The sequence below is a fragment of the Myotis lucifugus genome, unplaced genomic scaffold (genome assembly GCF_000147115.1).
Source record: "Myotis lucifugus unplaced genomic scaffold, Myoluc2.0 scaffold_65, whole genome shotgun sequence".
Classification (NCBI taxonomy): Eukaryota; Metazoa; Chordata; class Mammalia; order Chiroptera; family Vespertilionidae; genus Myotis; species Myotis lucifugus.
Window position 1 is genome coordinate 2,950,632 of NW_005871113.1, and position 14,578 is coordinate 2,965,209.

General features: G+C 45.3%; 1 protein-coding gene across 1 annotated transcript in view; it reads left to right on the forward strand.

The window, feature by feature from the left end:
• PTPN14 (protein tyrosine phosphatase, non-receptor type 14) overlaps positions 1-14,578 on the forward strand; it is a 101,851-nt gene that overhangs the window by 43,469 nt on the left and 43,804 nt on the right. The window contains 2 exon segments of the mRNA XM_023754754.1: positions 10,270-10,367; positions 13,690-13,757. Coding sequence (XP_023610522.1) covers positions 10,270-10,367; positions 13,690-13,757 — 166 coding nt within the window.

Below are 14,578 nucleotides of genomic sequence, written 5' to 3' on the forward strand. Positions count from 1 at the left end.
AATAGAGAGAGAGAGAGAGAGAGAGAGAGAGAGAAACACCGATATTTTGTTCCACTTATTTGTGCATTCATTGGTTGATTCTTGTATGTGCCCTGACCAGAAATCAAACTTGCAACGTTAGTGTATCAAGATGACACTCTAACCACTGGGCTACCTGGCCAGGGCAGAAGTGGCTTCTTTTGGCAGTTGTTCACTTGTTTAATTAGGAATTACAAGGAAGGACTCATGCCTGTCCACAGAGATGATCCTCTTGCCTCATATTTGTTGATTTTTATTTATTTTCTCCTTCAGACCGGACATATTGCTAAGAACAGTACTGTTCTTCCATCTGCCAGCTCACCAAAACTTGAAGGATGTTATGCAAACATCTTAGCCACGAACCTGGCTCTTTACCAGGAAGACAGATCTTTAGGCATTTGACTCCCCCAACTTCCAGATGTAGTTTAAGCTCCCCTTCCCCACAGTGGAATTGTAGGTAATAGTAAGAACACATGATGTTCAGGGCAGACAGGTATGTGGTTTGAGCTGATGAATCAAGCCATATTTATTCGGAGTGTAAGGGATCTGGCTCCATATGGTACCATGGTAATGCAGAGGAATGGCTTTGGCCATGGGGATCCCCATGGAGCCTTGTTCCTTCTTGGTCTGTGCTCCATTTGCCCACCATCAGGGTTTATTTCATGCTATTGTTGATCTTTGGCTGCGATTCATCCCCAAGTTATTTCTTTGCTGCTTGGGAGCTCAGAAAGCAGTTTACATAATTCACAGGTAAACAAATGGTCCACACTGAAGCAATATTTTTTATTCTTTATTTTGGTAAGACCATTTATTTAGAGCGATTTTAGGTTTACAACAGAATTGAGGGAGAGCTCTAGAGATTTTCCATATTCTCTTCCCCACCCCCAGGTATAGTCTCCCCCCTTATCAACACTACTCACTAGAATTTTCACCAAGGATAACCTATGTTGACACACCCAAAGCCCATAGTTCATATTAGGCTTCACTCTTGGTGTTGCATATTCTATGGGTTTAGACAAATGTATGACATATATTCAACATTATAATATTATACAGAGTATTTTCAGTGCCCTAAGTATCCTCTGTGCTCTCTTCATCCTCCCCAAACCCCAACTCCTGGCAGCCACTGTCTCTGTAGATTTCCTTTCTCCAGAAAGTCATCTAGTTAGAATCGTACAGTATTTGGCTTTGCCAGATTGGTTTCTTTCACTTAATAACATACAGTTAAGGCTCCTCCATGTCTTTTCATGGCTTGATAGCTCAGTTCTTTTTAATGCTGAATAACATTCTGTTGTCTAGGTATACCACAGTTTATTTATGTATTCACCTATGGAAGGACATTTGGTTGCTTCCAACTTTTGGCAATTATGAATGAAGCTGCTATAAACATCTGTGTGCAGGGTTCTTTGTGTTTTTTTGTTTATCCTCACCTGAGGATATTTTTTCCATTGATTTTTAGAAAGAGTGGGAGGTACGGAGGAGGAGAGAGAAACATTGATATGAGAAAGACACACTGATTGGTTGCCTTCTGATGAAGTGTCTGTTAAGGTCTTTGGCCCACTTTTTAAATTGGGTTGTTTTCTTATTATTGCATTTTAAGAGATTTTTGTGTGTTCGGGTCAGTTCTTTATCAGATGTGTCTCTTGTAAATAGTTTTTCCTCATCTGTGGCTATCTTCCAGTTCTCTTGATATTGCCTTTGGCAGGGGGGAAGTTTTTAATTTTAATGAAGTCCAGTCTATCAGTTCTTTCTTTCATGGATTGTGTCTTTACTGTTGTATCTAAGAAGTCATTTCCATTCCCAGGCTTATGTAGATTTTCTCCTGTTATCTAGTACAGTGGTCGCCAACCGGTGGTCCATGGACCACTGGTGGTCCATGAGGACTGAAAGGTTAGTGACTGCTGACCTAGTAGGTTTAGGGCAGTGATGGCGAATCTTTTGAGCTCGGCGTGTCAGCATTTTGAAAAACCCTAACTTAACTCTGGTGCCGTGTCACATATGGAAATTTTTTGACATTTGCAACCATAGTAAAACAAAGATTTATATTTTTGATATTTATTTTATATATTTAAATGCCATTTAACATAGAAAAATCAACCAAAAAAATGAGCTCGCGTGTCACCTCTGACACGCGTGTCATAGGTTCGCCATCACTGGTTTAGGGTTTTGCATTTTGCATTTAGGTCTGTCATCCATTTTGAGTTAATTTTGGTGAAAGGTATAAGGTCTGGTCTAGATTCATTTTTTTTGCATATGGATTCACATTTGTTCCAGCGCCTTTTGATGAAGAGACTGTCTGCTCCATTGAGTCACCTTTGTTCCTTTGTCAAAGATCAGCTGACTGTATTCACGGGGGTCCGTGTCTGGGCTCTTTATTCTGTTCCGTTGTCCATTCTTTCATCGGCACCACACTGTCTTGATGACTGCAACTTTACAGTAAGTCTTGAAGTCGGGGAGCATCATGTCTCCAACGTTGTTGTTCTGGTTATTCTAGGTCAGTGATTGGTTCTCAACCTTCTGGCCCTTTGAATACAGTTCCTCATGTTGTGACCCAACCATAAAATTATTTTCGTTGCTACTGCATAACTGTAATGTTGCTACTGTTATGAATCGTCATGTAAATATCTGACATGCAGGATGGTCTTAGGCGGCCCCTGTGAAAGGGTCGTTCGACCGCCAAAGGGGTCTCGACCCACAGGTTAAGAACCGCTGTGCTAGGTCCTTGAAGGAGTTTTTTGTTTTAACCCTTTGTCTAAACACAAAGAGCTTCTTGCTTGTTGTGCAATGGGTTACATTTCTGAAACTTTCATACTGTGCAAATAACATCTAATAATCTTACTGAAGTGATGATCTCTCTCCCTTCCTCTCTTTCTGTCAGCATTTCATCTATTTGGAAATGCTTATTGAGTGTTTATTTGGTGACATTAAATGCTAAGACGCAGTTCCCAGCCTGGGAGGAGGTTATGGTGGAGTGCTGAATCAGGACACGGAACTTTTTCTTAATTGGGGTTATTAGGTGTTTTGTTTTGTTGAGGTAATATTCATGTACCCTGCTGCTGGCAGGTAGGAGGCCTGGGAGAGGGGTCCTTTGGCTGACTGGTGGAGAGGGTTTGGGAAGCGTTACAAAAGGAGATAAATTTCATCTGGGCTTTGAAGGATGAGTAGATGGCCCTGCACATGGAGGAGTTTGGGCAAGCATGAGGCAGAGGAAACACGGAGGAGGGAGGGATGAACATGGTAGCTCTTGGGAAGCACAGATATTTATTACAACTCAAGCATGTGGTGTAGGGGGAGGCAAGAATTTAGAAAGTAGTTTTGAGTGAGTCGTAAAGATCGTGGGGTGCTGGATCCGGACTCTGAACTTTTTCCTGATGAGGGTTATTAGATGTTTGTTTTGTTGAGGTAATATCCATGGAACATTCACCATTGTGAAGTACCCAGTTTGGTGGTTTTCAGTATATTCACAGAGTTGTTTGTGCAACTAACACCCGTGTCTGTTTTCAGAACGTTAGCAATCATTCCCCACTCCCCCCCCCCAGCCTGTGGCAAATCCGTGCAGACAGAACATAGCTTAGTGGTTGCCACAGGCTGGGGGGAAGGGGGAGTTCATGTTGTAGCATGTATCAATATCTCATTCCTTTTTATGGCTAGATAATATTTTATTGTATGTCTAGATCAACTTTTGTTCATAAGTTGGTGGACATTTGGCTAGATTCTCCTTTTTTCTATTATGAACAATGTTACTGTTCGTGTACAAGTTTCTGTGTGAACACGTGTTCTCAATTCTCGTGGGTGTATACCTAGGCGTGGCATTGCCCGGTCATGTGGTAACTCCATATTTTTAACTTTTTGAGGAGCTGCCAGACTGTTTTTCCAAGTCACTGGAGATTTTGAAGACAGAGCAGAACAGACTTAGATTCTATTCTAACATCATCATCTTTAGGACAGTGTTTTCTTTCGAGGCGAAGGTATTTCTGCTTCCGATGCCAGGTTTTCCTAGTTCAGGGAATCACAGCCCACAGCGGCGAAACCTGTTGGTTCTTTCAAATTCTCTCGGCGGGATTGCGGGGACCCTGCACCCAGCTCCACAGGACGGGGCGGAAGGAGGGGAGGTCAGGGTATCTATCCCCTCACCCTTTCTGATATATTGTAGGGAATGAATTTCTCTCTCTCTTTTTTTAAGAGAGCCCCTGTTTAAACGATAGGCTGTTATTAGGGAGTTTATCGTACTTCTAAACTATACTTGGGTTCCCTGTAATTTGTTATAATTAATGCGAGAGTTCAGGAGCAGCAAGCCAGGATCAGGCTGGGGCACGCTTCCCTCTTTCGCAGCACCTTGCTATCACAGGTCCCTCTCCACCAGTCGTCAAGGCCCGTGTGTGTTTATGTGCATTTAAACAAACACCATCCTTTTAAGGAAAGAATTGCAATCCTTTGACTCACTGAAACGTAAGGAGTCTCAGAGAGAAGCTGGGTGTCTCTGGCAAAATAGGGTATTGATCGGTGCATGTTGAAAACTCGTGTCTCGGTGTGTTCGCGTGCGTGCACGTGTTGGCGTTTTCCCACAGGCACGTGTATTGGCTGGTGGTGTGAGAAAGGCCAGAAGGAAAAAAAAAACACCAAAAACCTTCCCTTTTAAGGTGATCTTTGTCAAGTTACAGTTCTAGCCTTTTCGTTTTCTTCTCTCCCCTGTTGGGTTAGTTCAGTGTTTGCAGAGTTGCAGGGGGGTTGGCTTGTCGTTTGCGTGGCCAGGCGGTTTGTATTGCCTGTCAACATGAACGTTCATTAAATATAAAAGCTGGTAGATAGTGCAACGGCCAGGTACCAACCACCTTATTATACCTGAATAATCACAAACTGGGAATCTGCTCAGGGGCTTTGAGGAGAGAGGACGGAGGGAAGGAGGCGGTCGGGTTTATCTGGTTGCATGCCTGCCTGCGGACTGTTTATCTGCTCCTGGCAGCCAGAGAACAGGGTGGGCCGCCCTGTCCATTATCTGGATTTACAGCCCTGAACACCCTGTGGAATGGCTGGAATGTGCTGTTTCTCTCCTGTTGGTACCTCTGTCCATCTACAAGTTGAAATTATGCTCCGTTGCTGTCCTCTGCCCCCAAATCCTAGGACAGCGTGTCCTCAGTCCCCTCTTTTTCTGTCTTTTATATTAGAGAAGCGTGTACATTCTTCAACCCCCACACACACACCCAATATAATATCAACCAGAAAGCAATGTGAGTGTTTGGGTACGTACTGCACTGTCCTTGGGGAATCTAGCAGTAGCCTTCTGATACTGCTGACTGTAGGAAGTTTTCTAGTGAGGGGCAGGCATTTAAAGTCTGACCCTTTAAGTGCCCTGGCCGGGTAGCTCAGTAGATTAGAGCATCATGCTGATATGCCAAGGTTTCGGGTTCGATCCCCAGTCAGGGTACATATAAGAACTAGCCACGGAATGTATGAATGAGTGGAACAATAAATTTATGTTTCTGTCTCTTTTCTCTCTCTCTCTTATTCTCTCTCCCCCTTTCTTTCTCTCTCTAAAATCAATCAATAAAAATAGTCTTACCCTTTTTAAAAAATCTTTTATTTTTAAAATATATTTATATTGATTTCAGAGAGGAAGGGAGAGGGAAAGAGAGATAGAAACATCAATGATGAGAGAGAATCATTGATCGGCTGCCTTCTGCACACCCCCTACTGGGGATCGAGCCCGCAACCCGGGCATGTGCTCTGACCAGGAAGCAAACCACCTCCTGGTTCACAGGTGGACGCTCAACCACTGAACCACGCTGGCCGGGCAGCCTCTCCTTCTAGATAGGAGCCTCCAATCAGAGACCCTGCTCTCTAGATTTTACTTGTCCTCTATGTGTCTTATAAAGTTGCTAACATGTAGTTAGAATACAAAGCTCAGTCTTTTTTCCCTTCCTCTGCCTCTGAGAGGGGAGAGTGAAGTAATCCAGAGGCTGTTGCCTTGAGAAGAAACAGATCTGAATAATCCATGGGCCAGCTTATGAAACATGTCCTGTACCGGGTTTTATAGAACAACTTCTCGTGCCAGTGTTTGCCTCAAAGGCTGTGGCTCAGATGACCTGATGGGGGAGGGAGGGCAGTTTGGTTATTCAAGTCCTTCCTTAGAAGCATTGGATCATAAAAATCACCAGGAAGTGATGTTTTGATTTATTTATTTTTAATATATTTTTAAAAAATTGATTTTTAGAGAGAGAGAGAGGAAGACAGATAGAGAGATAGAAACATCGGGGAATTGAACCGGCGACCTCTTGGTTCCTGGGTGGATGCTCAACCACTGAGCCCACCCTGGCCGGGCGGCGGTGGTGTTTATATTTCCATGTTTACTTTTGGACTTCAGTGACACCGATGACTTGCCTGCGATGACTGGGATTCAGATGCCACTCTCATCGCCTGGGCGGTTGTCCTGCAGAGAAAGAGCTCCATGCTCTGGAGGCTGTGTTACCTTGGGCAAGTCATTCTCCCTCAACACAGTTCCCATCTCTGAAAGCAAAAGGGTTGGGCTTTTGGAAATCCTCCCCTTATTAAACAAGGAGGCCAGCTCATGCTGCGACAATATATGACGCCCAGACCTCTGCTGTTTTCAAAGACAAAGGCTTGTTCCTTGCCCACCTCTGTGTGTGCTGTGCCCACTGCCTTCTTTCCACGGGGCTCAAGCTAACCGAGCGGAAGTCCCTGTCTGGACACTGCGGGTCTCTAGGCGGGGGAAATGGAGATGGAAACCCGGCGCGCTCCAGCAGAAGGCTGGGCTCGGGAGTGGCAGGTGTCACTCCCACCCCCATTTCCTGGACCCCAAAGCTAGTCAGCGTGAAGGAGGTAGGCAGGTGTGGCCCTCGCAGAGGGAAGGCCCATGGAGAGCTGTAGCAAATATTTGGAACAGTACTCCTCACCACCCACCCTCCTGTCTCCACTGTCCTGTGATCGGTGCTCAGGATGTTGGGTCCTTGGCTGGAAGCATGACCAGAATCAGATCTGAAGGCTTTCATATTTTCCTGCCTATTCCCTGTGTGAGGCACTTCCACTGAACGGGACTTGGAAGGAATATTTCGCTGGTGGGAGGGCTGTTTCCCGTATTATTGGGGGTTCGGTGCTCACACAGTCCAAACCTTTCAGGACACCACATGCAATTTCTCAGTCTGAGAAGTATTAACAGACCTGCAAGTAAACCGTGGCTGTGTAAGTACTTAGCTACATTCCTCACGTGCGAATTAAAAAGAGAGACTGCAGATCCCAGCAGTACATCTGCAAACGTTGAGGGCGATGCTAGGGAGTGGAATTTGGAAGCCTTTTGATACCACTGTCACGTGGACGGAATGCTCTATTGACTTCACCTGAAGTTTAAAAATGGCCTTTTCAAAATCGTAGGGGGAGGAAGGAACACAGAAAAGACACTTAATTTCTTGATTGGATAGAAATGGTCCGGGTAGATGAGTCTTCGGAGACTGGTTCATAGAAACCGTCTAGTTCCAGTTGTAATGTCAGCACCAACTGTCGAAGGCTTTTCTGTCTCACCCACAGAAACCTGCGTTCCCTCCAGAAATTAATCTCCTCTTTAGAGTCAGAACAAAACAAGAAACTTTGAAAGTAGAAATGTTGCCTTTATTCAGCAGGCATCACAGTGTTCCCCAGTTCTTAGAGGGAAGGCAGAGTCCTAGCCTCAAACCCCGCCTTGGACCTCAGCAGTCAGATGACTTCCAGGTCTTTCAATAGGAACAAGTTTTCCTTGCGAACTTGAGTTTTAAAGAGGGTCCCTTTGGAAAGTTGGCAAATACTGACTTTCCTGGCACGAGGACCAGGTTTTTTTCTTTTCCCCTCCACCCAGAGCTGTGACAGGGTGGAGTATACTTCCATGAAATTGCATGTTTCCAAAATAGGATCCGCTCTTATATTTTACTGCTGTTAGAATGGAGCTGCTGATCAAAAGTAAGCAAAAGCCAAGCACACTAGAAATAGAATTTCAGCTCATATTCTCTACTTTAGTCTGAATGATTATATTTGATCAAAGTACCTTTTGAGCAAAAATGTGGCAGATGGTTTCCAAGGGGGTCCAAATTCCATTCTCACTTCTGCAATCTCCTGTAGTGATATTCCCAAGGTCGTGGGGTAATCGTATCGTATCATGAATGCTGCCCGGCTCCTCTCGTAGTCTGTAGTCTAGGCAACTTCCAGGAAAGGGTGCTGCACTCTTGAGCTCCTCGGCTTTGTATCCCACAGCCTCCATCCAACCTACAGGACCAGGAGGGATCCTGGTGTTCCTTGCTAGTGAGTAGGCGGCATTCACTGTTGCCTGGGATGGGATGGTTCTGTCATGGAACTTGCTTGTGCATTACAGAAGCGATCGTTGAAGAAGGAATTTGGGATCAGCAGGGTGAGAACACTAGATGTATTGTTTTGCTGGATCCTATGGGTTCATTAGCTGATGGTCTATTCCCAGCCGATCATTTTCACCTCCAAGGTGAAGAGTAAAAAGGCTCTAGCGATGGCAGATAATGCCAGGATAGCACCTTTTAAAATGTTTTACTTGTTGGTTCTTAAAAATCGAGCCCTTAATAGTGCTCTAGAGGGAGAAAGGTGAGGGCCTTGGCCAGGAGATGATGCGCAGCCCTGTCTCAGACCTCTCCAGGATGTGCCCTGGCTTCTAGCCCACGTATACACACAGGAAGTGCTTAGTGAGTGTGGGATATACGTGAGCGGATTTAGATGTGGACTGGACGTAAAAGAGTCCTTCTGAGAGTGGATCCTGTAAAAGGATTATGAATATTTTAGCTGAGAGATAGGATGGAAATAGGAAAAATAGGTTGTTTTTCTATTACATATTTTTTTTAACATACTTTTAAAATTGATTTTTAGAGAGAAAGGGAGAGAGAGAAATATCAATATGAGAGCATGATATGGATCAGCCACCTCCTGCACTACCCCCCCCCCCCCCCCCCCGCCCCACCAGCCCTCCACTGAGGATCAAGCTGCAACCCAGGCACGTGCCCTGGCCAGGAATGGAACTGGCAACCCCTCAGGCACAGGACAACGCCCAACCAACTGAGCCACACCAGCCAGGGCTATGTGTTGAGTTTGACTAAAAAGGATTTTTAAAGGTGGTTCTTGTGATTTGAGTATAGTTTTTTTCCCACCAGAGACTGGCATGGTTGTCTTTTTCCTGTCTTTCAAGAGGAAAGAAGCAATAGAGATGACACTGCAGTGGGCGGGCAGCCTGGTTATTCCCTCCAGCAGGCATTTGGTCACGATGTAAGGGTATCCATGTCAAGCCGGGCCAGTGATAATTAGCTCTCAATTCTGACTGCCTCTCTCCAAAGGCATTAGGGTTTGGGTCACTGCAGACTTGCGTTAACCAACGTGCCAAAGTTAAGAGGAAGAGTTACGGTTACCAGGAACAGAAAGGTTGAAAGGTTTGCCAGGAAGTAATGCTGGAGGAGACTGACTGTTGTGGATGTGACTGTGTCTTAAGAGTATGGTCGAAGGAAGTGGGGTCCTGGAAAAAAAAAGGTTTGGGGTGAGGAGATTTCTAAGTGTTTGGGTAATTCTGAGGGTGCAGTTTTACTGGCGAGGAAATAATGCCCGGTATTCGCTGCTGAGAACAGTGGTCTGGTCTGAGGTCTGAGGTTGTGTATGGACACATTCTGTCCGTCTACAGTTGGCTGCTTTGAGGATGTACTTGGGGTTGGAAGGCTCAGTGTTGCATTTGATTCGATTTTTATGAGTCACAGACATGCCGGGCGAGCCTGGCTCCCAAGAGTTTTACCCCGTCCACTCGCAGAATTCCAAATATTTGGCCTCTTTGTGATCCGCCCTACCCAAACTTTTGACTTCAAACAAATCGTGTGTTTCCAGAACCTTTTCAGGAAGCACACTGTGGAATGTGTTCTGGCAGCTGTGTGGCTGCGGGCGCCCAGGTGTGGAAGCGCAGATTTCACTCGCGGTCTCTGTTGTGAGGAACTGGCCCTTATCAGTGGTTCGTGCTGCTGGCCCACAATGGGCTGGTTTGATGAGAAGGCTCTCAGCCTCAGAATGAACGGGGTGTGGCACCTGCCACATCAAACAAAGATACACAGGCAGGGGTCACTTCCCATCTTTCAGAGCGCTGACCTCTGCTAGCATCACCTGCGTATCTTGCTGTGGACACAGGGTTTGATATCTAGAGACACCGATGTTACGGGAATATATTCCAAGTGTGTGTTTTTTAAGGTTATTTGTTCCTCTGTTCCCACGAACCAGGTATCAGTATTACCTGCAAGTCAAAAAAGACGTGCTCGAGGGGCGATTGCGGTGCACGCTGGAACAGGTGATTCGGCTGGCCGGCTTAGCTGTGCAAGGTAAGAGACGGTGCTGACCAGCGTGTGAAATCCCACGATCTGTTTGATTATGATGTCGCCAGCCTCTGGGAGGGAAAAGTGAAATTTACTTTACGATCCCTTAGGAATGCTCCCTTTTCATTTCGAGGTAGCATAAGTTAAAGATGCAGAGTAAGTGATTTTTGTGGCAGGATGGTGGCTCTCTCAGGGCTGTAGGCAAATGGCTACTGCTTGTATAATCTCAGTGTTTTTATGAAAGAATAGCAGCTTTCATCCTGCCTTTAATTAAAGCTGCATTTCAGGGTTTGTGGAACATTTTCTCAGAATCATTCCACTGCCCAATGTGGTCATATTTTGTGGCTCAATGCGATGGCTGTGTGACTTTCACATCCGTTTCAAGTGTGAGAGCTTTAAACGGCATAGTCTAATGTATTCCTTTACAGTTAAAGAGAGAAATTGAAAATGCACAGCTGTAATATGAAACTGCAAACGTGTACGGGACTAAATTTATCTTTCGACCTGTCCCACTTAAATTTATCAGAGAGCTATTTTTTTTATCATCTCTAAGTTGTTACATATATTTTTTTACATATGTTTATATAACAGATGTTACATAATTTTTTTACATGTATTTCTACTCATTATTGAGTAATAGCTTAATTATCTTGAGTCATATTAAACACAAGATACAGCCCTAGCCAGTTTGGCTCATTGGATAGAGCGTCGGCCTGCGTACTGAAAGGTCCCGGGTTCGATTCTGGTCAAGGGCATGTACCTCGGTTGCAGACTTCTCCCAGCCTGGGCCCTGATTGGGGTGTGTGTAGGAGGCAACCAGTTGATGTGTTTCTCCCACATCAATCGATATTTCTGTCTCTCCCTCTCTCTCCCACTCTCTCTAAAAATCAATGGAAAAATATCCTCAGGGTAAGGATTGAAAAAACCACCACCACAAGATAAAGATACAATTTTTGGAGAGAAACGTGTTTTCCTTTCAGTCATTTACTTTAAAATCATTTAACGTCCAAATGGAAGCCTGCCCATCCTTGCTGTATGGGCTGTTATTTTAGAAGCTGTGAACGGGACTTCCCATCCCAAACTCTGAACTGCAGTTGAATCTTTTGGGCTCTGAAATGTCTACAGAGGCAGCCTTCCCTTGACCTCTTTCCTTCGGGGTGGTAGCAGGTTAGTGGTGTCTGTTGGCTGTACAATTGTTACCCTGTGGATGGAAGGACAGAGGACATGCTGTATCCCATCTCTCCACTTAAAGACCGGAAAAGGAAGGAACAGTGCCCAGAACAGTGTAACAGAACAATCAGTGGCTATAACAGGAAGTCACGAAATAATGGAAAAAGACACCCTTCACAGGGAGAAGGGAGAGAAGGTCCAGTATGTGCCTCATCTTCACATTCGTTCTTTCTCCTTTTAAAAAGCTTTCCTTTCTGTTAATTTTCTCCCTTTTCTTTTCTCCCCTCTTACTCTTTAATGTTGTTGTTAATCCTCACCTGAGGATATGTTTCCATTGATTTTTTTAGAGAAAGTGGAAGGGAGGGGGAAAGACAGAGAGAAACATTGATGCGAGAGAGACACATTGATTGGTTGCCTCCCACACATGCCCCAACCAAGGCTGGGGGTCAAGCCTGCAACCAAGATATGTGCCCTTGTCTGGAACCGAACACAGGACCCTTCAATCCATGGGCTGATGCTCTATCCACTGAGCCAAACCAGCTAGGACCCCTTCTCACTCTTCAGTCACTGGGCTCATTGTGGGCATCCTGGGTTCGTGAAGGCCCTGGTGATAGCTTTTAGGCTGAAGGAAGTTGGTGAACCTTCTCCTTGGCTCCTCTTCCTTCTGATGAAAGCTGCTCTGGGTGTAATGTTTGTAAATCACTTTCCTGAGAGCCTGACTGGGCAGTTAGAAAGACACATCGGTAGAGATATGTCAGCATGAAATATGATCACCGATGGCCAAACGTGAACACAGGCAGAGCACGTGGTCTTTGCTCTTCCTGGAGGCCTCCCCTGGTTGTAATCAGTTACGTGTCTGGGCAGTGCTTCTCCTCTATGTCCTCCTTTCCCCCCATTGACCCCGTCTAGCCTGCCCCCACCCCAGGCCTTCACCACACTGTGTCCATGGGTTATGCACATATGCTTGCAAGTTCTGTGGTTGATCTCTTCCCACCCACCTGCCCCTTCTGGGCAGTGCCTCTCCGATGGCCTTCTGTGGGGATCCTGGCCTTCTCTGTCTCTTGTTACCTTACAGTGACCTGACTCCACTTCTACCTGATGCTAAATCTTTTATGTGAAATTACATTTCATGCTGCTTTAATTTTTTTTTTTTGGAAAGTAAGTGGAATTAGAAGCAAGAGACTTATAGATTTATTCTTTTTTTAAATTTAGAATCATAGGATTCTAATTTTTATTAAAAGATCTTTATTGTTGAAAGTATTACAAAGCCCCCTCTTTCTCCCTCATTGACCCCTTCTAGCCACCGCTGCCCCCTTACCCCAGGCCTTCGCCACACTATTGTCTGTGTCCATGCGTTATGTATATATGCTTACAAGTTCTGTGAGCTCTTCCCTCCCACCCACCCCTTCTGGGCAGTGCTTCTCCCCTGACCTTCTGTGTGGATCCTGGCGTTCTCTGTCTCTTGTTACCTTGAAGTTACCTGCATCCATTAGTACCTGATGCTAAATCTTTTACATGAAAGAAAATTTCATGCTGCTTTCATTCTGTTTTGTTTTTTGGAGAGTAGGTGGGACTAGAAGCGAGAGGTTTATAGATCTGTGATACAGGCTCACTGTGTGCCTTTTGCCTGGGCTCAGACCTAGCACCGTGAGATGAAAACAGAATTTTTGGCATCTTGCAGCCTGTGAAGATGTTTAGTAGGAGGTGTCAGGATTTGCAAGGGTGCTTGCCAAAGGTGATTTACAGGGGGAATTTCCAGCTGCAAATGTCTGAGGAGCTAGAGATGGGCTCGGCTCTTCAGTTGCCCAAACGAACCCTGCGTTAGAAAGTCCCCTTGGCACACATTCTGACGGGCTGTGTTGATGCATATTTAACTAGAAGATAAATATAGGTTTGGGTGTAAGTTTTAAAATAGCTTAAGAATCACTTTCAGATTTTCCCATTCTTTCTAGAAAATCGCGTAGCAGTGCTAGGCATTCCTAGTATTGCTAGGTAAACGTAGCAACAGTATCAAGCACATCTCGGCACTTTTTTTTTCGTAATAGTGCAGAAATAGGATGATGCGGGAAGAATAAATGTGATGATACGTGCACCCTGTTTTATTCCATCTTTAATTTCATATAAAAAGTGAAATTATTCCCCCTTCTCTTCTTTTCAGCTGATTTTGGAGACTATAACCAGTTTGATTCTCAAGATTTCCTCAGAGAATATGTGCTATTTCCTATGGTAAGTGTAATGTCCTTTTTCGCAATTAATTTTCTACCTTCTTGGGATGTTTAATTCTTTTTTGGGGAATCTCATGCTATTTGACCCACACACATTTCCTGGGGAAGAAAGTCCATGAATGTATGGAGTACGGACAAGGTTTATAAAACTATGAAAAAGGAAAGATGTGTCTTCCCACCTCCTCAAGGCACTTCTCTGCCCCCTCTCCCTGCCCCCGCTCCACACACACCGCCACCACCACTACCTGCCACTGCCACCACTGCTACTGCCAATGCCATGGCCTTCTGCCTTCCTGGACACATGGAACTTATTCCCAAACCAGATCGGTTGCACGTGGGTTCCTCTGCCTGGAATGCTCTGCCTGATATTCCTATGACTTGTCATTCGGGTCTTGATTGAAATACCTCCTCCTTAGACAGGACTTTTTTGTCCCTGACCACCTGCGTGATGCACTTCAGCCCCAAGCCACATCCTGCTAGATCGCCTTTGGTGTGTGTACTTCAGAGATCTCAGTATCTGAACGGCTTCTCCCTCTCCCTCTTCTTTCATCCCTCCCCATCCCCCTCCTTCTCCCCCCTTCCCTTCCCCTCCTCCTCTCCCTTTCCCTTCCATCCCTCTCCCTTCTATCCCCTCGCCTCCCCCCTCCTTCCCCCCGTCACATACACGCGACTTTCTTTCCTTTCCCTTCCAGACCATTTCTTCATGCCGCCTCCATCTATGGCCTCTCCCGCTTGGACTGCTACCACTGACCTGCAAGAGATGGTCTCAGCATGCTGCACGAATCTGGAGTAGTTCATGTGTTATGGCACGTGTGCTTATGT